This window comes from Eleutherodactylus coqui, chromosome 3, assembly GCF_035609145.1.
Source record: "Eleutherodactylus coqui strain aEleCoq1 chromosome 3, aEleCoq1.hap1, whole genome shotgun sequence".
In the NCBI taxonomy this organism is placed as follows: domain Eukaryota; kingdom Metazoa; phylum Chordata; class Amphibia; order Anura; family Eleutherodactylidae; genus Eleutherodactylus; species Eleutherodactylus coqui.
Window position 1 is genome coordinate 126,788,177 of NC_089839.1, and position 24,963 is coordinate 126,813,139.

The 24,963-nt window shown below is 45.5% G+C and overlaps 2 protein-coding genes across 2 annotated transcripts in view; both read left to right on the forward strand.

Annotated features, from left to right (window-relative positions):
* Positions 1 to 24,963, forward strand: part of TIAM2 (TIAM Rac1 associated GEF 2) — a 507,083-nt gene that overhangs the window by 331,388 nt on the left and 150,732 nt on the right. The window lies entirely within an intron of this gene.
* LOC136620950 (uncharacterized) lies at positions 1,900 to 4,702 on the forward strand. Its single transcript, XM_066596063.1, has 4 exons — positions 1,900 to 2,487; positions 2,619 to 2,722; positions 2,813 to 2,959; positions 3,674 to 4,702. The coding sequence occupies exons 1-4, from the start codon at positions 2,398 to 2,400 to the stop codon at positions 3,966 to 3,968; spliced, it is 636 nt and encodes a 211-aa protein (XP_066452160.1). The 5' UTR covers positions 1,900 to 2,397; the 3' UTR covers positions 3,969 to 4,702.

Consider the following 24,963-nt stretch of genomic DNA (forward strand, 5'->3'; position numbering starts at 1 on the left):
GTGTCAATTAAAACCAGCAGACACGCGTTTCGGGGTAAGCCTCTTCATCAATCAGCTGGGTTGGACTAGGTTAGAGAAAATGAATAAAGAAATCCAGAAAAATAAGAGTACGAAAATACAAGAAAACATAAAATAAAAACAGAGAAAAACATATATGAGGTGAAACACCCTCACTGACTGACTAACTGACTGACTCGCCACTAATTCTCTATCTTCCCGGTGTCGTACAAACATGAAATTTGGGTGGAAAATTGTTTAGGTCCTAAATAGGAAAAGTAAAGGGGTCACAACGTGTTTATTTAATGCTAATTGCAAAAGTATTGGCGTACCTAATCTAGCTCTCTAACTTCCCAGTGTCGTACAAACATGAAATTTGGCATGACCATTTTTTAGGTCCTAAATAGGAAAAGTAAACCGCTCACAACTTGATTATTCAATGTTAGTTGCAAAAGTATTGGCACCCCATATGTAATGTACCTATTCTAATTCTTTAACTTCCCAGTGTCGTACAAACATGAAATTTGGCAGGAACATTGTTTAGGTCCTAAATAGGAAAAGTAAAGGGGTCGCAACTTGATTATTCAATGCTAATTGTAAAAGTATTGGCACCCCTATGTAATGTACCTAATCTAATTCTCTAACTTCCCATTGTCGTACAAACATGAAATTTGGCATGCCCATTCTTTAGGTCCTAAATAGGAAAAGTAAACAGGTCACAACTTGATTTTTCAATGCTAGTTGCAAAAGTATTGGCACCCCTATGTAATGTACCTAATCTAATTCTCTAACTTCTCGATGTCGTACAAACATGAAATTTGGCAGGAACATTCTTTAGGTCCTAAATAGGAAAAGTAAAGTGGTCACAACTCGATAATATGAGGGAATAATGAAGAAGGGAACAATGAAAATGTAAGAAGGAGTGGGAAAAATAATAGACGGGGAGAAAAGGAGAAAATGAACAGGCAGAAAGGGGGAGAGTGGTGGATAGAGGAATGGGTGGGTGGGTGGGGTGGCGTGAGTTACCAGAAGGCCCTGGTGAACCTACCAGGGAACACGAGAAGTTCTTAATTCATTTTCTGTAATCTAGTCTAACCCAGCTTGACTGATGAAGGGGCCTACCCTGAAATGCATATCTGCTGTTTTTTATTGACACAATAAAAAGAGAAGTTGGATAAATCTTATCCCACTGTCTGTTGAAATTCATTGGAGAGTGGCACCGGATTACCAGTATTGGCCTTCCAATAGGTGGCATTGCAGAGGTATTGTTCCAGCTTCCCATTTGCATATTTCCCAGAGGAACATGGTTTGCCTTATCAGTTTTCTCACACCTTCTAGGTGCTCTCCTTAAAGAGAAACAATATCCTTACTGACCTGTATTAGCAGTTCTGGGAATACAAGTAGAGAAATAAATGGAGAATATCTAACATGTCAGCATAGAGAGCTCAAACAGTAATTAGAGACACAACTCATTTATAGATTGGGGGCTATAGCTGAAGGCCTTCTCTGGAGTGCTAGCAGTTAAAAGGTCACTCCAGCGAAAACACATTTTTCCATCCCTGCTCCATCCCATGATGCATTAGCACAGCATTAGCTAGAGGCTGTTTCTCCTGCTGGGGGAACAGTATACTTATCATTACCTTCTATATTCACCTAACTAAGCTACAGACCATAAATATACAATCAAGAACATGAGCTGTGATCCCCTCTATTATGCCTCTGTGACAGGGGCTGTGTGATCGTCATCAGTAACTGCGATAGGAGTGCTTCTATCAGGGTTGCCAACCATCCAGAAATTTCTGGATGGTTCGTTAAAATATGGCACATTTGTCCCTGAAAGAAATACACGTCTGTAATTATTGTGATGCTGCTGCCACTTGAGTAGTTCATTGACATTGTGATTATCACCATCAACATGCATCACTTATATTCTTTATTGTACACTGTGGTTTTCCAAATTGTCTAATAAAAAAATGTTGGTTGTCTGTGATTTTTTTTTTTTTTTTAGTTGTTCGGAAAATAGAAAAATTCAGGTTGGCATTTCTGGCCTGTGTCCCCCTCTATGCAGTTTCTGTGTCGCGGAAATGTCGCGGTTTTGCCGCTGCAGTTTTCCCGCAACCTTTCCATTTCTGCGGCAAATCCGCATGCTATGGCCAAATTTAGACGCGGTTTTCACCGCGTATTTATCAGCGGTTCTACCGCTGGTAAATCCACAGGCCCTTTGCTACGGAAAAAACCGCTGCGGTTATTTTGGGAGAGGCGCGGTTTTTGTTGCTGATTTGCTTGCGTATTTTACTAGGTGCAGATTCTAAAAAAAACTTTCCTGTGAGGTCATCATTCCCACCCATTTCTGCATAGGGTAGGAAGAGCTTTGTATTTGTGGCCATTTTGTCAGCAGACATGGAGCGAGGAACTGTCCGTCTCAGGCGCGCCTACCGACGCAGACTGACTGCCTTTGTGCTTCTGATGGATAGAGAACAATCTGAAAAGGTGAGCGTTTTTTTAATGGTCATTGTGTGCTTAGTTTCCTTGTTGTTTGTTGATGCATTGTGGACTAGAGTGCGATTGCGGCCATGTGCTTTAATTCATGTGCTTTAATTCCTGCTAATATTCTTTTACAGACTGATCGTGCTTCCCGGCATCAGAGACGCTATTGGGTTCATCCCCTACTGACACAGAGGGGGACGAAGGGCCATTTTGCAAGCCTCTACCAAGATCTTAAAAAGTAAGTGAAGTGTAGCATGGGAATAGGTTTGATGTTGCGCTAAGAATTTTTATTTATTTTAGCCTGCTCTCCCTTTCTCTCTCTCTGCAGCCATCCTGAGAAGTTCGTTTCTTTTTGTTGCCTGCCTATGGAGGCCTTTGAGCGCCTTCTGGAGCTGGTGCGCCGGGATCTGACCTACCAGGATACGCAGATGAGGAAGGCGATCACTGCAGAAGAAAGGCTGCTCATCACCCTTCGGTAAGTAACCTTTCTTATCGTGTCACTGTTGTTCTATCTGTAATGTAATTTGTGAGTGTACAGCCAATTGTTTTTTTTAATTTTATTGTTTCCGTGATTTTTGCGCAGTACCAGTTTTTATGCTCTGATTGCTCCGGCAGTAGGACGTAATGCTATAGCATTACGTCACACTGCTTTTTGACAGCTAGGCTATTGAGCACCCCTTTTATTAGCACCACGCCCATCATGACACCTGCACGGCTACCCCGATCTCACCGGGCGGGTGGGTGTTTGGTTGCCCGTGCGTGGCACCAGAACAGCATCATCTTGTGGCTGGTTGACTTCAGATACAGTGTCAGCAGCGAGATTGTTGAACTTACCATACCAGCAAACTTGGGCAACCTTTGTTGTGCACCGGCAGTGAACGGGACCAAGTTACCTTCCTGAGTGTAGCAGGAACATGTTTGCATTTTCTCATTCTCTCTCTCCTTTTGTTGTGGATGGGGAGAATGGAAATCTGAACCATGTGTGGCGTGGAAAGTGAGAATTTCACCCCCCCCCCCCCATGTATACCTTTCAATTGCAAATCTTATTTCCTTCACACGAATTCTACTGCGTTCTCCAATCAATTTCGTGTTGAGAACAATATCTGAATACTGTATACATAGAAGTGTTGATGTAATGCAAGTCTTCATTGTGTACTAACTTTTGTTTCTCTTCTCTGCTTCTTTTCAGCTTCTTGGCCACAGGAGAGAGCTATGCATCCCTGCATCTCCAATTTCGTGTTTGTAAATCTACCATCACCGAAATTGTGAGGTGCACATGCAGCGCCATCTGGCAGAAGTTGCAGCCCATCGTGATGCCTTCACCTACCGAGGACACTTGGCAACGTGTTGCAGCAGGCTTTCAAGATGTTGCCAAATTTCCTAACTGCATAGGCGCCGTCGACGGCAAACATGTGCGTGTGCTTCAGCCAGCCCACTCAGGCTCCAAATTTGTCAATTACAAAAATTTTTTTCAATTGTCCTGATGGCCGTGGCTGATGCACATAGCAAATTTGTTTGCATCGACGTCGGCGCCTATGGCAGCACTGGAGATTCTCGGGTGCTGCGAACATCACAGATTGGGATACAAATTCTCCGAGATGGCGTCACGCTCCCAGCCCCACAACCTTTCCCGGGAACCACACATCCAGTCCCCTTTGTGATGGTATCGGATGAAGCTTTCCCGTTGATGCCAAACCTGTTGCGCCCATACCCGCGAAGAGGACTGAATGCCCGGAAAAGGATTTTTAATTATCGGCTGAGCCGGGCACGTCGTGTGGTTGAGTGTGCCTTCAGGATTATGGTAAGTCAGTGGAGAGTTCTAGGGACTACCCTAATGGTAGACCCTACCACAGTTGATGACCTTGTCAAGGCATGTTGTGTTCTTCACAACTACCTCCGGTACTATCGCCCCGAGGTAGATGTGGAAGAACTCGATCCTGCCTTTGACACGGTCATCAACTGGGGGGGAGGTAGGACGCCTGCTACTGCAGTGCAGGTACGAGAACTCTTCACTGACTATTTCCTTAGTCACGAAGGCACCGTGCCATGGCAGTTCTCCTGTGTCGGTGGTGTGCAGCCCTAACTGCAGTGTGACCCTCCCCCGGCGCCCAGCCCCAGAAGGACGCGGAAAACAAAGTACGTGGAGAAAAACGTATTTTATTAAAGGCGCAAAAGGTCACTCCTCCACCTTTAATTTCAAATTTTCTGAAATTGTTCAACCGTTTGCATAATAAAATGTGTTTATATTTCAAGAAAAAATTTGTTCTTCCATTTTTTTCGCCGCACAAGATACATAAACTTTATTGTAAAATTCACGAAAATTGTTAGGCTATGATGGTTTTTTATTAATAGCTAAATGAACATTGCATGAGTTGAACCGTATCCTTCTTTTCAGCGTAGCTAACGATTACCACTACATGAATAGAACAAATTTTGCACAAGCAATGGAACCAGTTTCGCAAGCTTGACGACACATCATAATGTAGCGTTACATTAGCCACGCACCGGGAGTGCATCAAACCACATTTTTTTTTTCCTTGCTACGTTTTTTAAAACACGTTCATCCAGACACAATTTTACATCACTGTCGGATAGCGGTATTGTGTGTTTGCTTTATATTTCTAGCAACAAATAAGGAGGGCCTGTAGTTGCACACATTTCGCACGTAGTAACGGTACAATGTGGTGTAAAGTTTTTCTCCGTCACTGGCCAATCCACAACCAGTTTAGCTTTGGCCACACTTGACGGACATGCTGCAAGCGAAAATGATGATGGGAACAGGCACGCAGACTGCCCCTGTTCTCATCACCATTTTTTTTTTTTTTTCATGCTCGAACTCCGCTAACATACATTACACTAGAGCGAGCATGAAGATAGACAGGAAAATAAATAAAGGAAAACAAAGGACAATGAGTCCAAGAAGTGATTTACCCCAACCTTGGAGGACAGCAAGGCAGCGGAAAAAAACAAAAAAACACGCGCAAACACAGTCCTTCTCGTACAGTGGCACAGCCATCGAAGAACTTAACGGTCATGCCACTGACGGGAAGGAATGAGTGCACCTAGCCTTTTTTGCAGCAGAGCACATAGTAGCCGGCAGTGAGCGATGTTAAGAAATTGCAACCCCAATCTTTCCCATGACCATCCGTAGGATTTCTGGGACACCAGCCAACTCCATGCAGTGTGAGACAAGGCAACAGCACAACGGAACCTGCACTTTCCAATGGTAGCGTCTAAGACATTGCAGTTATCCCAAAGTAAACGTTTGTGATCACTGCAATGTCGTATAACTAAAAGAGCTTTCTCCTATACTGCATTGAGATGCATTTGGTGGCGAGCACAGTCGTGCGGTTGAGTGTTGCGATGTCTGTTGCAGAGGGCTGTTCATCAGTGAGAGAAACGACGATTGTGACGGGGAACCGCCAGAGACCGTGTCGCCGTAGCCAGTGTCAGGAGAGCCATGGTGCATGGGGTATACCGTTGTCCTAGAAACCCTGGCAGGTTGATCAGGGAAAGATTGGGGTGCAGGCAACATGCGGTTTGAGGGTTGTACTGGAAAGGCTGCATTTTTCATTGCCACAATAATGGCAGTGCTATCGGCAATGGGTCTTTGAGAACCAAAAATCTCTAACACAGTGTAAAGAACTGGCGGAAGGAATAGTCCACTGACGCTCCGAGCTCAGTTCACGAATGCGTGACGCAATGGTGGTACCCATTGTGTCCCACTGATCCTCCGTCTCAGACCGCCGCAATAAAGACAGCGCCTCTTGGGTGGCATCTGGCTTGTTATTCTTCCGACGCGGGCGAGCAGCAACGCTGCGGCTCGTCCGCTCGGAACTCACCTCCCTGCTACGACATGCTCTGCTGGCAGGGGCAGTAGTATTGCCACACGACACATTTTGTTCCCCCACTTCCGGAGTTACTGAAGTGGGGTTCAAATCGGGCGTGCTACGCTGGCTGTCTTCCAAGGCTGGGGTACCTTCTCTGGGCTCATCATCCTGCGACTCCTGTCCCGGCCTATCTTTGTCGGGTGAAGCAGTTGTGACCGTGGGAGGCGCGGCCGTGATGTTCCTGCTGGATCTGTGGACGAAACAAGAGTACCGTTTAGAGACATAGAACCTCAAAATGCGACGCCATCGAAGCCAAGCTAGCTTAGATATTTGCACTTACGCACGCAATGCTCGACTTGTTCTGAGGAAGCGCAGTACCTCCTGGTATGGACACTTTTTTTGTGACGGGGACATGCCGCTTTTTTCACAATCCTTTTCGTGCTCCTTGTAGCGGTCCCGAACAGACCGCCAACGATTCTTGACGTCTTTAACTGCAAAATTACAGATGGCAATTAAACATGGTACAAGCAATCTGCAAAAGGATGCAATCCACCGACAGCTGCAATAAACAGTGTGGTTAGATGCAGTACAGTTCTGAGTACATCCAAGAAAGAAACAACAAAGCGTTACCAATAGTGTAAACTTACGGATTTCACTGTGGACGGCAGCAGTAGCGGAGTCCCAATCGGGATACATCCCTGTGCAGACCGCAAGCCAGGCGTCCGCCTTTAAATCTCGGTCACTGTAGCCCGGCTCGGCTGGGTCCCAAATCTCAGGCCTACTTTCAACCTGCAGGGGGGAGGAAAGAACAAAACAAGTTGAATAGCATTCCGAGGGGGGTGGATATGGTTGTGTCAGCGCACACTACACTCACCAATGTTATCATCCTGGCAACGTTGATCCCCATTCGCTGATACCACGCCATTGTCCGGAAATGTGCTTGGCGACAACAGAAAATGGTTTTCGTCCTGTGAGTAATCAGAAAATGGTTACATTTCATTAGATACACAACATTATTGCCCACTAGCGCACAATTGCAAGTCGCCAAAAATAACAACGAGGCTCACATCTACACGTGAGATGCCGAAGGGTGAGCAATTCTAAAAGAATAAAAAGTGATAAAAAAAATTTGCAGCTTCCTATTTGTAAGTTAGGGTAGGCAATGCAAAAAGGGACAAAACGCGTGGCCTCGCCCGTGCAAAGGAATGCCATGCAACCGGGTGGGGGGGCCATATAATGGTGGAAAGGACCGACTTAACGCCAACCGTGCCCCACGAACAGTTACGCCATAAATTGTGGAGCAAAGCAAGGGAGGAAAAAAGCGGATAACATGCGTTGCAATGCAAAAGAAAAAGGCCATAAATTGTGGAGCAAAGCAAGGGAGGAAAAAAGCAGATAACATGCGTTGCAATGCAAAAGAAAAAGGCCATAAATTGTGGAGCAAAGCAAGGGAGGAAAAAAGCGGATAACATGCGTAGCAATGCAAAAGAAAAAGGACGCAAAAGAGCGCGAAGCGGTCAGGCGAGAGCAAAATATGGTGATTGGCGAAGAAGTGCATTACCTTCTTTATCCGAGGTTGAGGATTTTCCCGCTGCTCATGTCGCTGGGTTGCTTGCCCCGCTGGGGGTAGTGGTGGTGCCTCCGCGGGGGGTTCTAGTGGTGGTGCCTCCGCTGATGGCGGTGCTTTTCCCGCCACTCACGTGGTGGAGTTTCCCGCCTGTGGACCAGTATTTTCCCCTGGGCTGCTGCTGCTGCCAATCGCTGTGGTGCCGCTGTGAGGGGTCTGGTGCTGCCGGCAGAGCTCCTGCTCGCTGCTTCCACTCTCCATGAAGTCCAGGCTGAAATGGCGCCAAGCGGCTAAAATGGCCGCTGAACCACTTCCTGTGAACAAACTTTATTGCCCCTCTTTCTCATGCGAACAATCTGCTGCGGAACCGCTTGGAAAAATCGCTACAAAACAAGCAATAGCGGTTTTCATTGCGGTTTTAGCTGCGTTCATGGGGCCCTATGGAAAAAAATCCGCTGCGGAAACGTCGAAAGATTGGACATGCTGCATCTTTCAAAACCGCGACGCAGTTGCTTATCCGCACTGCGGCTCTGCGGTAAATTTTACGCCCTGTGAGAACGAGATTTTGGCCAAACACATTGGCGCACTGCATTGCACTGCAACGGCGACGGAATGGCCGCAATGCGGATATGCAACGGCAAACCGCGGCAAATAAGCACCAAATCCGCCCTGTGTGAACCCAGGCTTCAAGAAGAGATGACACTGCTGAGAGCTGCATCTGGGTTGTGATATTAGTCATAGTGGGTACGCTATAAATTCTTTACCTCATGTGGTTTGGTTTTTACAGAAGAAAAGATTGCAAAAAATGATGGTCTGTTTAACCACAGTTTCAAAATAATGTCAGGAATAGTATAATAATATGTTTCTCTTGCAAATGTATGAATAAAAGTCCTTATTGTCAGCTAGTTAGATCAATGTCACAGGCGTGCTTTAAGGAGCAGCCAACAATCACAGAAATTCCAGAGTTTTTATGTAGTTGGTCAAGAAAGTGCAAACAACAAACATTCAGGAGCTTGGAATTCTTAAAAAGTAACTTCCATGTTTTATTTAGACATCATGCTCACAGCATCATGGGTATAAGGTGTCTACAGAGTACGCGTTTCGATCTTTACTCAGATCTTGATCACCGTCTAAATAAAGCATGGAAGTTACTTTTTAAGAAGTCTGAGCTCCTGAATATTTTTTGCATACTTCATATAAGAAGCCGGTTGGATCGAGCGGCAGCGGACTGAGAAGTACTTCAAGGAGGAGCTGCTCCCAGAAAATGATAGAAGGAAAGCCATAATCTGGCGTGGAGGTGAGCGTCTTCTTATATTATATACGGCCAAACAACAAGCGGCTAAACTTATTTTCTAACAATCACAATTTGAAAAGCGTTTTTCACACACTTATAATAACAGAATCAGGTCTGAACTACCTATTCTTCTCTACCATTAAGCCTCATATATATGTAAAATATAGACAAGACCCCGTAACGGCAAGCTGACTGCTGGGGGTCAGGCTGCCCTCAATAACCTGTTTCTGCCGTGGAAATGACATCGCTGCTTGACCATGTAATATTTGACCGTGCCAAGTTCTCTCTTTTATAGTGTGGCCTTAAGAAGGGGGTAGCACATAAGGAAAGGGGTTGTGCTTAGTGGAAAATGCTTTAAAGTTGCCCATCATCATAAGATAACTGTATGTCAAAGAATTGGTTAGCCAAAGTTATTTTTTGTGTCTCTGCCATACTGTCCAAACCACAAGCATAATGTTATAGAACAGGAGTAGCTGAGCAGACTGATATATAGGTTTATGGGGAAAGATTCAGTATAGCTTGTATTTTATTCATTTACATTCCTGCTCATTCTGAGCTGAACAGTCAAGTGGGCGGAGCTATCAGTGATTGACAGGTACCTCTATATCTACAGTCATACACAAATAGTTGTCAATCACTGATAGATCCGCCCATTAGACTGTTCAGCTCCGAATGTGCAGAGATCTACATGTATAAAATGCAAGCTATACTGAATCTTTTCCCACAAAACTATATATCAGTCTGCTCAGCTCCTCTGGCTCTATAACATCATACCTGCAGATTGGACAGCAAGTTCGAGCTGACAGATTCCATTTAATATTCCCATTTAGCTTGGCAAAATGCAAGTTAATTCTCTGCAAGCAGAGGTATAAGTAGCTGTCAGACTCTACTTGGGAAACAAGAATCTCACAGGTAAAAGTACAATCTATTTGATCCTTGCCTCTTTCGCCAGATGATGTCAAAAAATTGTCATGCTGAAGCTAGAGACATATGTCTGGCATCTGCCAGCAATTATCTAATGCCTGTGGCCATTCAATATGAGACCTGGCATTCCAAGAACAGAGATGAGAAATCTAGCTTTGATTCAATTCTGTAACATTCCCTTGTTTTATTATATACATGGGGACTCCATGATTAGTACTGCTATCTTGTAACAAAAGCGCTTTGCATTTAAAAACGTGGTAATCTCCCTAAGAAAACAACACTTGTCCTTACGCTCTACTAAAGTGTAAAGATGTCATAGAGACACCCCTTGGTTAAGACAGCACTCTAAAGGCCTATTTAAGGACCATTTACACCAGCAGATGATCGCTTAAACGACAGTTTGAGTGACCGCTTTGAGCGATCATTTTGCATAAAGTATTATGTAGCTACTCAGCTACTTAAGTACCAATCAAGTGTGCAAATGAAGCCTTCCCTGAATGCAGTTAATAGCCCAAGGGATCCCTTGCTCTCCAAGGGGAAACAATGCTATTAGCACTCCCCATAGAGAACTTCTGATAAGAGTGAATGACGATTTTTAGGTTGGACTGAATTTAACGATCAGCTAGCAGTGCCCGAAAAGCGCACGATGGGCGCACATTTACACGCACTGATTATCCCTAAAACGATCGCTGATTAGCAAATTTTTTTTCATCGATCATCGGCTGGTGTAAATGGGCCTTTACACGGAGTGATGATCGCTCAAACGACAGTTTGAGTGACAGCTTTGAGCGATCATTTTACATAAAATTTTAAGTAGCTACTTGTAAGGAGAATTTGTGTTTATCAAAGAGAAGACGATCCCAGATCCCGTGCAGAAGTCTGGGCCCAGGAGAAATACAAAGTCACACCAGCCTGTGCTGTATCAGATGATTTCTAATTTATTCTAAGGCGTATTTGGTTTTTATACTATAAATGACATCACAGCAAAAGTATATATACCTCCAAGATTAATAATAATACATGATAGGCTAAAACAAAAAATGATTAACATAAGTTACACCTCCTTAAGTGTATCTATTACATACAATAAGACCGTCATAAATTCAGGAGAAAGGAAGGCATGGGAAGCGCCTTACAGTCTACCCCGTCTTCCTGTATACATTATCTATAAACATACATGGGTGATTTAGTAGACTGTCTTATCTTCTAATCTTTCTTCCTCAGAAGACATGCAGGCCTATAGAAGAGTTTCGTTTAACCCCTTCACTGCTATATATTCCTAGTCTACAATGCAATATAGAATAATTAACTGATACATTGATCTACAATTTTCTTAACATTCCCCACTTTAGATCAATACATCAACACAGTATAATAGTAAATACACATATAAAATAACTCTACCACAGACCCCCTGGCTTCATCAGGCCCAAAACTTTATTGCCAGAAGATCCGGGTTCACACTTCAAAACTAAGTATGTAATTATTTCATATAAAAGTATTACATTGATGTGTATATATATATATATATAAGTCATTCCACCAATTGTACCTAAAATTAGGCCCGCCCCCCAAGAGAAGCTTGGCCTTGATTTATTATGAGATTGATGTTCCTTTCTTCATATATAAATGATTGTCCATCATGATATAAAATCTTACTTATCGAAGTGTCCATCAGTTATTTAGAGCAATCCTCCGGTACAATCAGGACACACTGGAATCAAAATGTCACACTTCAAAATCATCAAAGTAAAATGGCGCTTTCTTCATACAACTTTTACCCATCACTTGTCATACAGAGGTGGTCACCTGACCCAGTAAGCCATCTTGTTCTTCGTCATCTTGTATATTTTGGAACATAGTTTTGGTGATGGAAGTGTTAATAATAAGGTTTTGTAACAGTCCTCGGATACAGCAGCAACCGCAGAGTACTAGAATGGAGGCAAATACTGACATAGAGACTAATGTGGAGTATATGACTTGTGACCAGTGTCCGAACAAGTTTTCCAACCAGTCTGTGAATGGATCGTCTATGCCAGAGTTATCAGCTAGTTCATTTTATTATGCATTTAACCCTTCCAGTGCTCGAGTATCATCTGGTGCCGTGTTATTAGGAATGATAGTACAACAATGTCCTCCAATCATTTTACAAACTCTGCTAGTAACATATAACAAGAGCCATTCTATTTTGCCATGCAATAAGTGTAAGGTGTGTCCTAGTTGTTCCTCTAGGCCCTTGATTGCATCTCTTGTATAATTAACAAATCTCTGTTGGTTATAGTATGTGTAATTAATCCGGTCTACATCTTTATTCACTGTTACCTACCATACGAGAAGAGACTCAAACCCCCTGCAGCCATCCGATTTCTCGTCCCATACTCGTCCGGTACCCCCTTGGGACCCCGATGGGTCAGAGGAACCTTTGGGAGAGGTGTTCCTAGTTCTCTGGATACGGCCTTCGCTGTTGCCCTCGGAGGTCATGAGGTACACAGGCATTATCAGTTGTACCAAGCACAATCCCGTTAGGGGCTGTACCTGGCACCTGTTCTAGGCCCGGTCACCACACAACCATCACACGTCTGTGCGTGCTCTCTGTAGCTCAGGCCATATCCCAGAGACAGCGTGCCCTTACGGTTCTCCTCTCCGCACAGCATCCCTCAGGCAGTCTCCCGTAGTCTGCCTTGGTCCCATTACCAGGTAGCGCGAAGCAAGTATAACCCCAGGATCAGAGGCAACAGCAGGTATTTGGTCCCTGCCCACAGGTGGAAGCAGCAAACTCAATGTATAACATTGATCACTTATCTGTGGGGGGTAGGTACAGTTAAAGAGCTTAATCACACATTTTACGTTCATCACAGCTTGAAGACTTGTCATTAACTTTTATCTATCGTGGGATCAAGTCTTTCTAGCTCATATAATTATTATTAACATACAATTCTCTATACACAATATTTACTGCATAACATAAAGATTCACACAACTACTACTACTCCAATCATCTGCAGTCGCTTGATCCTCCAACGTTAACAACCCCCCCTCAGGAATTTCTCTTATCAGGGAGAGGTGATGGAGTAAGATAAACAGAGCTTTAGCTGTATCTGGACTCCTACAGCTAACTGCAGCATCCTTGTGCTATCCTTCCCGTAATAGGGACACTCAGCTCTCACATTATCAACAACTTCATTATTATTATATCTTACATGACATTATCACATTGAAAACACCATTTAACAATCAAAATCACTGCAAACCAATCACAGAACTGACATGTACACAAATAACAGCAAGGATGTACGTTCCCTATTCACACAGGTTTATACTAAACTTCATTCCTGATCATCTTCATTACAAGTCTATTCATTTCAAGCAAGCAGAGTATGGCTAGAGTCAGTCACATACCCCCTCCCTCCCTCCCTCCCTGAACTCTAAAGCTGAAAGGTGGGGGCGAGGGTGAAAGAAGCATTCCCATGTAACAGAGGATGTAACCATTTGTGAGCTGACCCCACCACACAGAGCCAGCACTCAGGCCGTTGTCATCTTCATCTAATACTACTGTAAACCTTCATTCCTTCACTGTGTGATCCCAGGACTGTCTGCATCATGTAATCATCCCGTCTGTCCGGCTGCCTACTATCCCTGATCCTTGTCAGTACTACCATCACCCATAGCAACCTGTCCCCTCACTACCGTCACCCATAGCAACCTGTCCCCTCACTACCGTCACCCATAGCAACCTGTCCCCTCACTACCTGACACTTATCTGAAGGAGACCTTACATATTCCTCTGCTACGACTAAATATCCCGTAGTATCATACTGACCCCATCTTATATCACACACCTCAGGTAGACAACATATCATCAACACACAGAGGACAGTGATGGAGGCTTCTGACTATTCCTATGCAGTTCAGAGAAGGCACTAATCACTGGTGTTGTGTACTACAAGTGCAAGCATTGGGATGCCAGGTAGAAGGTACAGCTATGGGATGTAAGGAGCCAAGATGGCACCTTGGCGGCGGCTGAAGGTATTACAGCAGGTACTAAAATGGCTGCAGGCCATGACTAGCACTAAGATGGCCGCCAGGGACGTGGCCTGACTAGGAGTACGATCAAGCCAGGCAAGCATCTAGCCACGCCTTACCCCTTTGTGTGCAATGCCAACAAGTCCCTCATCTGACACACATCTATAATAATCTTTGTGTATAGCGCCAACATATCCCGCAGCGCTTACATAGACAGGGGGAATACAGAAAGACAAAAGTACAAACATTACAGAACCGCGGTTACATAGTAATCAGGCGATGCGAACAATAGGGGTGAGGGTCCTGCTCCAACGAGCTTACATACTACAGGTAATGGGGGGATACAGAAGGTAAAGGGCTGGAGATGTGCACAGTATGGCGGGGTGGAGATGTGCACGGTATGGCGGGGTGGAGATGTGCACAGTATGGCGGGCTGGAGATGTGCACAGTATGGCGGGCTGGAGATGTGCACAGTATGGCGGGCTGGAGATGTGCACAGTATGGCGAGGTGGAGAGTGAGAGATGCTATACACATAGACAATGGGCAGACATTTAGCCGTGTGATGGCAGAAACAGTGTGACTGCAGGAGCGGTTTATGACGGCTAGCAGGGATTGCAATCAGTAAGTCAGGAAGCAGATCTACCAGTATGGTGCTCGTCACTCCTTCTATAGAAGTTACACTCAGAGCTCTCCCAGCATCCCCCATGTGTAGGACGGCACCCCCTCCTGGTCTTATACTCCCTTCTGCATTGTTTAGCACAAATAATACAAGACAAAAAAAATATTTTTTTAGAGTAGTTTGTAAAGCCCTAGGCTGTGAATACTTTCCATATGAGTGCTACCATCCCCCCTGTTGAGACATGACACAGGCCATGGCTCAAAACTGCTGCACATCTGAAGAACAATTTAGTTAAAGGGGTGGTCTCGCGAAACCAAGTGGGGTTATACACTTCCGTATGGCCATATTAATGCACTTTGTAATGTACATTGTGCATTAAATATGAGCCATACAGAAGTTATTCCACTTACCTGCTCCGTTGCTAGCGTCCTCGTCTCCATGGTTCCGTCTAAATTCGCTGGCAGCTTGCTTTTTTAGACGCGCTTGCGCAGTCCGGTCTTCTCCATTCAGCACGAGCCGCTTCAGTGTGCTCCCCGCTACAGCTCTTCTGCGCATGCGCAGACGAGCTGTCACTGCTCGGGAGCGCGCTGAAGCGGCCATTCTGCACCATCCTCTGTTAGAGGAAGGTGCAGAAACTGGAGCTGCCCAGCGGAGAAGCCCAGCCCAGCCCAGCCCAGCCCAGCAGCCCCGAGAAGCCTCCCAGGTAAGTGATGGGTCGGGGGGGGGGGGGGGCTGTCGCTGCGCCGGGGGGGCTGCCGCTGCGCCGGGCTGCGCCGGGGGGGCTGTCGCTGCGCCGGGGGGGCTGTCGCTAGGCCGGGGGGGCTGTCGCTAGGCCGGGGGGGGCTGCCGCTGTGATGGGGGGGCTGTCGCTAGGCCGGGGGGGGGGCTGCCGCTGCGCCGGGCTGCGCCGGGGGGGCTGCCGCTGTGATGGGGGGGCTGTCGCTAGGCCGGGGGGGGCTGCCGCTGCGCCGGGCTGCGCCGGGGGGGCTGTCGCTAGGCCGGGGGGGCTGTCGCTAGGCCGGGGGGGGCTGCCGCTGTGATGGGGGGGCTGTCGCTAGGCCGGGGGGGGGCTGCCGCTGCGCCGGGCTGCGCCGGGGGGGCTGTCGCTGTGATGGGGGGGCTGTCGCTAGGCCGGGGGGGGCTGCCGCTGCGCCGGGCTGCGCCGGGGGGGCTGTCGCTAGGCCGGCTGGGCTGTCGCTAGGCCGGGGGGGGCTGTCGCTAGGCCGGGGGGGGCTGCCGCTGTGATGGGGGGGCTGTCGCTAGGCCGGGGGGGGGCTGCCGCTGCGCCGGGCTGCGCCGGGGGGGCTGTCGCTAGGCCGGGGGGGGCTGCCGCTGTGATGGGGGGGCTGTCGCTAGGCCGGGGGGGGCTGCCGCTGCGCCGGGCTGCGCCGGGGGGCTGTCGCTAGGCCGGGGGGCCTAGCGCTGGGCTCCGGAACCTAGCGCTGGGCTCCGGGGCCTTCACCTGGGCTGAGGGTCTAGCGCTGGGGAGCCGGGGGCTAGCGCCGGTTACCTGCTGTCTGGTCGGCGGCTGCGGGGCGTCTGGTCGGCGGCTGCGATGCGTCCGGTTGCCATGGAGACACAGCTGGCGGCGTCTCGGGAGCGCGCACGTCGGGCTGCAGCGAGCGACGGGGAAAGAGCCGGCGGCCATCTTGAGGAAACTTTTATAAGTTGCTGAAACGCTGGAACGGTAAGTACGAACCAGCTAGAAATGTCATTTACAGGGGGGCTTTGTAATGTATGTTTAATGGGGGGGACTGGGCAAAAAAAAAAATTAACTGCTTCCTCGAGACATCTCCTTTAATATAGCTTTTTTTTTTTTTTTTTTTTAACGGAGATGTACAGTCCATCTACAAAGAGTGTATTCAGCATCTACAAGAGATACCTCCTGCAGATCTGGTCGGGGTAACACCTCATGTGCCATCTCTCCTAGACAGTTGTATGGAGGACCGTCTGAAGAAATGGGCAGTAAGGCAGATGGATGGAGCGTAGTACATCCCTAGGTTGTCAGGTGTGGCTGAGAGCAGTAGTGTCCTGCAGGGGGATGTCTACGAGGACTGAGATATGAGTATAACTAACTGCGTGCGGTACTCAGTGTGTGGGGGGACAGCACTATAGTGGCAGAAGGTCTGACTACCACTTGTACACAGGGTGGGAGCGCTCGGCCACTGGATCTAGTCTGCTTCCCACCGTGTTCCTGAGTTAACACAGAGGTGATATATCCTTCCCCTGAGTCAACAGTTAGCACAAAGGGCTTGCTGTAGTTCAGCAGCCCCCCAGACTGATGTGCCCACCAGAGTCTGGTAAGAAGCGCTGTCAGAGATGCAGAATTTGGGATCCAGGAGCTGCAGAAGTTTGTCTGTTACAATCGTGTGGGCAGGCAAAGCACGGAACCCACATGATCATGACCAAAGGGGACACATACTGGTACTATCAGGGTCACACGGGACTCACACCGGTTTCAGGCAACTGACCCTGTGCTACAAGGGAGGATGACAGTGGCCCTACCTAAGCGGGGACATTGCCCTAATAAGGGCAGCCCAGCGGTCTTCGGATCTGGGCCCTAGCTGATCCTAGGAGCCACACACCAGAACAGGATGCATTCACATGCCACATGACAGACCCAGAATACACTGCATACAACATGCAACCACTAGTAACAGATAAGCTGAATATAAATACCAGGTATTAGTTGACATGTTGTACAATATGTTGAAACTAGTAGGCCACTTCACGGCTCCTGGTTATACTGCTAGTCCCTACACTAACCAGGAGTCCAGCAGAACCGGACAGAGTTCACGCCGCACGCTGCAACAGGACAGGACACAGATTGCCGGACACACAGCAAACTAACACGAAACTGACAGAACATAAACATACAAACGGACATGAACCTGATCACACTGCAACCCTCACCAGACAAGCATTCATGACTGCTCACCTGAGGGGCCATACAGACTGACCAGGGGATTGGCTAGCAGACAGTACCACACCCAGCCAGCTGAATCATTAACCCTGTGAGTGCTGTGCTGCTGGAAACACAATAGAACAACATATCCCAGCAGCACACGTAACATTGTCATTCCCAAAGAGGACATCATTTGCTCATAGTTTTGGGACCTCCAGAATTGCTTGCCTACCTTCATCGGACAGGTTATACCCCAAATATTTAACAGTTTGCTGACCGTATTGGAGTTTCTACCTGTTTACTTTATGGCCTTGCTCATAAATAAACCTCAAGAGTGTGACTGTGTCCCCCCCCCACAATTCTCTCCACTGTCTGCTGCTGGCTACCAACATACAGTAGTAGCTGACTACCTCTAAGAGGCTGGAACTGGGCTAAGTGTGCTGACATAGCCTGGGAGACAATTGTTGGAGATTCACAGCAGCCCTGAGGTACTCTGGTGAAGGTATACCTAATGTTATCATAATATCTCATCTCAACACATTTACTGGACATATTCAAGACTACATAATCTGACATTTCACAGGCTTATTTGTCTCTAGGTCTGTTATAACTGGTTCGGAGAGGGATTCCCTGTGGGTCCGGCCATTAACCCCTCTTACTAGGATATGACTATTACTACATTTAACATTGGCTACATATTGGGATGTATTAATGTCCTGGTGGCTCCTGAGCCCACCAGGAAAGTAATCATCCGCCCATTCACCTGGAGATCTATCTCAGGCAGTGGAAATTGCCATGAGATCCTCCAAGTCTTGTACATCCACCCCTCCTAGTCATTTTTCCCCAAGGTGGCTGAGAACATTGTTTCTCAGGGCACTCTTGGGGAAAAATCACTAGACTTCCATTATTTAAACACACATTTAAATCCCCGAGCTGCATCCCACCTCTGCTTCTTCCTCTGTCTCTACTTTCACATCCTCTCGCTGTCCAATGACCTCTCTGACTTTCTTGAACCATCGTATCACATTCCTCTCCCTGTATAAAAAACCTCACTTTCTCACCCTTTTCTTTGTAACACTTTTCTGCATGTTTTGCATATTCTGCAAAACATCCTGCAAGGATCCCATCCTCAGGGTAACCATGTATCTCATTATATAACCTCCTCCAAGGATCCCATCCTAAGGGTAACCATGTATCTCATTATATAACCTCCTATTTCCTTCTGATTATACTATGGAAGGGGTCTACCATCTCCTCCCCTCCCATTCTAATTTCCTTCTACAGAACTCCAATCTGGCCATAGAATTATTCTATCTGGTCTCTCTATTTTTCATTCAATTGGAACTCCTCATTAACCCTTTGAATTGTTCATCAAACTGTCGGGGGTCTATTTTTATATGGGCGTGACAGTTTGGGGCTTCTTTTAACCAGACTTCAGCAGCGGATAATCCGTATTTCTGCTGATCTTTTAGCTGATTTTTTCCGTATTTTATCACATAATTCTTTACAACTAGGAACTTTTAATTTATTTATTTATTCCACTCATCTCAATCACTCACACATTCGCTTCATGCAATATAAGACAACAATACAAATAGTACATTATGTTAGTAGGCGGCCGCCCTCTTCATATTCTTAGTTACTCTATAACACAATATCAAAGAGAAAGTAATAGAAAGATAAGAAGTAAAGTTCCTGGACACCCCTGTGTCCCATGACGTCATCTAACCACTTTTTACGTGTCGCACGGAGTTAATTCTTTCCTGTAGCCTTCTCACAATGGCTATGGTCTCACATAGACTACTGCTATTGTCCCTTGACAACCCATTCGTCTATACTTGCCTCTCATTTACAATACACATTGTAAATTCTACTAACACTAAAGTATACAGAAGAAGAAGAAGAGAGAAGAGAAGTTTAACCATTGTTATACTTACTACACGTTATCTGGGAGGCTTCTAAATTCTCCGGCTAGTTCGGAAAAACGTCACTGTTTCAGACAGGATGCCCGACTGGCCTCTAATTACGTCTAAGCAAGACGGAGGTCTTTTAATGATCGGAGAGTACTTCAGACCCACCTTTTCACAGCCAGGCTGTCCTCTCCCTCTGCAGTGAGTGATTCCGGCTCGAAGGACCAAAAATGTAAGGAGAATTTATGTGTTTATCAAAGAGAAGACGATCCCAGATCCCGTGCAGAAGTCTGGGCCCAGGAGAAATACAAAGTCACACCAGCCTGTGCTGTATCAGATGATTTCTAATTTATTCTAAGGCGTATTTGGTTTTTATACTATAAATGACATCACAGCAAAAGTATATATACCTCCAAGATTAATAATAATACATGATAGGCTAAAACAAAAAATGATTAACATAAGTTACACCTCCTTAAGTGTATCTATTACATACAATAAGACCGTCATAAATTCAGGAGAAAGGAAGGCATGGGAAGCACCTTACAGTCTACCCCGTCTTCCTGTATACATTATCTATAAACATACATGGGTGATTTAGTAGACCGTCTTATCTTCTAATCTTTCTTCCTCAGAAGACATGCAGGCCTATAGAAGAGTTTCGTTTAACCCCTTCACTGCTATATATTCCTAGTCTACAATGCAATATAGAATAATTAACTGATACATTGATCTACAATTTTCTTAACACTACTTAGCTACTTAAAAGCAATTAAGTGTGCAAATGAAGCCTTAGCTGAAAGCAGGTAATAGGCCGAGGGCTCTTATCAGCTTTCAGTTGTCCAACGGGAAACCATGCTATCAGCACTACCCCTGGAGAACTGCTGATAAGGCTGAACATTGATTTTTAGGTTGGACTGAATTTAACGATCAGCTAGCAGTGGCCAAAAGGTGCACGATGGCCACGCGTTTAGACGCAACGATTATCGCTTAAACGATCGCTTTTTTAGTGATTTTTGAGCGATCATCGCCCCATGTAAATGATCCTTAAGAGACCAAACAGAGAGCCATTATGCAAGAGTAGCTTGCAGTTTGGCGGACTTTGCACAACCGTACAATACATAGCTATTCATGTAACTACTGATTACTGGGCCGGCTACTGTTTAACAAGGGGCTGTACTGATACATATAGAATGAAGACATCAGCTTTTATACTTCACCTACTTTGTGTTAGTTTTGCCCTGGTGCTCTAAACTACTCCTATAGTTTGGAGACACGATTGGGTTTCCTTCTTCGATAGTGTTTATAATTGACATATTAAAAACTAAAAGTAACCAATAGGTGTGCAAATAAATGAGTTGTGCGCAGCGCTGTAGAATATATCAGCACTATGGAAGAGATAAACATAATAATTAGACTGCGCCGTACTTGCAGTGAACAGATGATGCGGCTTCGCTACGTTCTTATTGGCAGTCTGTGCTGTTGACTTCCTCTTGTTTTTCCACCCTCAGATGAGCAGTGTTATCCAGTAATTCTGGTGTGTGGGTTGTTCTGATTACAACAGCCTAGTTCTTCTTGGAAATAAGATGCAGCTTCCAATCATGCACAATGTTCTGAATGGCTTGCGTACTTGCAGAGAAGCCGGGTAGCTTTGGAAGGACAATGTGCTGGCACGTTGTATGCGTCACGTGTACTTGTCTGCTGAGATCTCAGCTTTTGATTATTCGGATTGAATTTATGTGACATAAAACAAGTTCTGATTCATTTTTACATTAGAATTTATTTTACAGAAACATCATTATTTATTATTATGAATAATTATTTATTTCCCCTTCCTTTATATATTTTTTGTGGCAACATATTGCAGTGCTGTACAGAGAATGCACTCACATCATCTAATATTATCTTATAATGTAAAAGTGACAGTAGACAGTTATTATTTTGTAGACTGGATCTTTACATATGACATCAGTGGCCTTCGCTTTAACAGTACGCAGACATCAGCAGTGCAGCTCAGCGGGCAAAACCGCATCAAAATTGGTGCTTTCTGGGTTAGGTAACTACTGTATTTTTCGGACTATAAGACCGCCCCTGGGTTTAGACAGCAAAAAACAGGAAAAAATATTTTAGGCTAATTTAAACGTCTATGGGGGTCTAACAAAGGGGAGAGGCTACCATTATTAACTTTGGTGTTCTAGTATAGAAAAGGGAGTTAACGGTGAACAGTCAGCTCCTATTACACCTAGTGTGTCCATTTAAACAATGGTGCCAGCAGATACGTTCACATTATACACAGCACTGCTGCACACACATTGTACATGGGCAGAACACACAAGGTCTTGCAGAATTCACCTACACATACACAGCTCTGCCACATGTACTCACAGGTCTGCTACATGCACAAACACATGGCTGCAGAGTTCTCCCAAAGATCGATCAGCGCACTGCTGGATAATTAAGGCAGCGGTCAAGGGTCCCTGGATCTACCAGACCCCCTGCCTCTGGACTATAAGTTACAATAGTTTATTTGTTGAAAACATTGTCTTAGGGCCTATTCACACAAAAGTATTGGAGCTGCGTATTATGCGTTCAAAATTTGCGCTCGCAATATGCAGTGAATAAAACCCATTGATCTTAAAGGGGTTGTCCCGCGCCGAAACGGGTTTTTTTTTTTTTTTTAACACCCCCCCGTTCGGCGCGAGACAACCCCGATGCAGGGGTTAAAAAAACAACCCGCACAGCGCTTACCTGAATCCCGGCGGTCATACTTACCTGCTGAAGATGGCCGCCGGGATCCTCTGTCTCCGTGGACCGCAGGGCTTCTGTGCGGTCCATTGCCGATTCCAGCCTCCTGATTGGCTGGAATCGGCACGTGACGGGGCGGAGCTACACGGAGCCGGCATTCTACACGAGCGGCCCCATAGAAGACTGCAGAAGACCCGGACTGCGCAAGCGCGGCTAATTTGGCCATCGGAGGGCGAAAATTAGTCGGCTCCATGGGAACGAGGACGCTAGCAACGGAGCAGGTAAGTATAAAACTTTTTATAACTTCTGTATGGCTCATAATTAATGCACAATGTACATTACAAAGTGCATTATTATGGCCATACAGAAGTGTATAGACCCACTTGCTGCCGCGGGACAACCCCTTTAATGGATTCGTTCACATGAGCATATTTTGAGCATGCATTTTGTTTGCACAAAAAAATACTCAACGTGTCTATTTTTTGTGTGTATTGCTCACGAAAATAAACTAATTAAACTTGTGTGCGTGTTGTTTTCCACGTGCAAATATACAGGGCATATGTGCGGGAGAAACGCAATGCCCATTACGCAAATATGTAGTGCAAATGTGTGCAAAAATCCGCTGGCGCTTGTAGGAAGCTGGCCTTATAGTCAGAAAAATATAGTGGGCTCCTGAGGTGGCAGAACACTGAAAGCGTTTCAGGTGCATTTTGTTCCAAAAGCTACAAAACATCTCAATCTTTTATTTTTTGCATAAGAATTAAACTTTTTTTTATCCTGTTACATAAACTCCATTTATAAATGGATCAACAGTGACCTCTAGTGGACAAAAATATTTCTGTGGCATCAGATATTCCTGTAGTTTCATATATTATTTTATATATGATACAATTGTAAAATTTTATTTTGGCTCCATATTCTAAAATCTTTGCGATATTTAGTAGATTGAGATACAGCTGGAACACGTGCCGACATGACGGGACTGCTGATAAGTGTTCTAGAAGATGGATGTGGAGCTGAAAATGAAATCCAGAATATGAGCATTCATTTTTGTATTCACAGTTTGCAGTTTTGCTACATAATTTTCTTTTTAGTTTGCTAGAAAACGCGCTGTGTGATTCCTTCTGCACAGGGTCTCGATGTTAGTTCTTAACTAGATCTAAAGCAAACACTGGATTTTAAAACCATTGACTGGGTGAAGCAAATGTAATCAATGATGATACTTAAGTGTATGATATTAAAACATCAAAATTCTCTGTATGACTAGATTCAACTATATGATGTGTTAACAGGAATGTTATTCTGAAAGTTAGTTTATTCTGCAAATGACTTCTTTTTTTAAGTGGACAATGAAATGTCTTTCCACTAAAACTTTCTAGAAGTCCAGAGATTTAGGCCTCGTGCACATGGGTGGATTTTTGCTAGGGAATCTGGAGCTGGCATCCGCCTCCGGATTCTGCAGCAATAACTCTCCATAGCATGCTATGGAAAAATGATTCTTCATGCACACAAGTGGACTAATTCCGGTTTTCGCTTGCAGAAGAAAAATCGCAGCATGCTCCATTTTCCTGCGGTTCCCGCACGGACGGCTTCTATTGAAGCCATCCGACCCGCAGCCCATCAATTGACTTTGACATTGCGGACGGGTCGCGGATTCCGCAAGAAAAGTCAGAGTTTAAAAAAAATTAATAAATCTGTACTGTACATGTCCGATGGCGAGTTGTGCAGACCATCCGCAGTACAGAGAAGCCGGAAGAAGACAGGTCTGTACGTACACCGGCGAAGAAGCTGTGTGATAGATCATCTGCTCACATATCACTTGTTGTCAGGGGTAAAAAGGGCGATTTATAAGAGTTGCAAAAATTGATGATTATTGGCTTTTGGGCCATAGATGGCGGTATTTCTCAAACAGTGCAGTTTGTGAACAGTTGGCATGCTACTGTGGTGTCGTGTGTGGATAGAAGGTACCATTGGGAACCTGGTCAGCTACAAAGGTGCTTGAGGGCTAACCAATATGCTAAAGTGGAGCTCACCATAAAAATGAACCAGGGGGCTACAAGATGTGAGTATAAAACAAGAGTTCAGCGAACTCTACTGTGTATGGGGCTCTGAAGCAGACGGATGGTCACTGCACCTATCCTAGCAAAGATGCATCGGAAGAAAAGGTTTAAATTTAGACCATCACTGTCTGGCAAAAGGTTGTCTTCTCCAGTGAGTCATGTTTTCTGCTTCATCGAACGGATGGACGTTGGCGTGTCAGGAGAGAAACATCAGAGAACAAACACCCTGCAATCATTGCTGGTAGAACACAAACTGATGGTGGCAGTGTATGATCTTGGGAATTTTTTCATGTCATTCTCTGGGCTGTTCATTCATGTGGAAGACACTGAACCGATCTGGTTAAGAATCCATCCTTCCAGATAATGTACACCCATGTATGCTCTTTGTCTTCCCAGCAAGACAATGCGACATGTCACAGGACTAGAAATGTCCAATGGAGGTTGGAAGAGGACAACCAAGACTTCCACGTACTTTCTAGCCCCCTGATTCCTTGGGCTAGGTTCACACAGAGCGGATTCTTTGTTCTTTGTTGCAGAATTTCTGTGCGGAAACTCCTCAGAATTTCCGCTTTTGCAGCAAAGCGGTTGACAAGCGTAGTAT

Coding starts and splice junctions, on each gene's coding strand:
- LOC136620950 (XM_066596063.1), top strand. CDS start 2,398: ATGGAGCGAGGAACTGTCCGTCTCAGGCGCGCCTACCGACGCAGACTG. Junction 2,488..2,618: donor ATAGAGAACAATCTGAAAAG/GTGAGCGTTTTT, acceptor ATTCTTTTACAG/ACTGATCGTGCTTCCCGGCA. Junction 2,723..2,812: donor CTCTACCAAGATCTTAAAAA/GTAAGTGAAGTG, acceptor CTCTCTCTGCAG/CCATCCTGAGAAGTTCGTTT.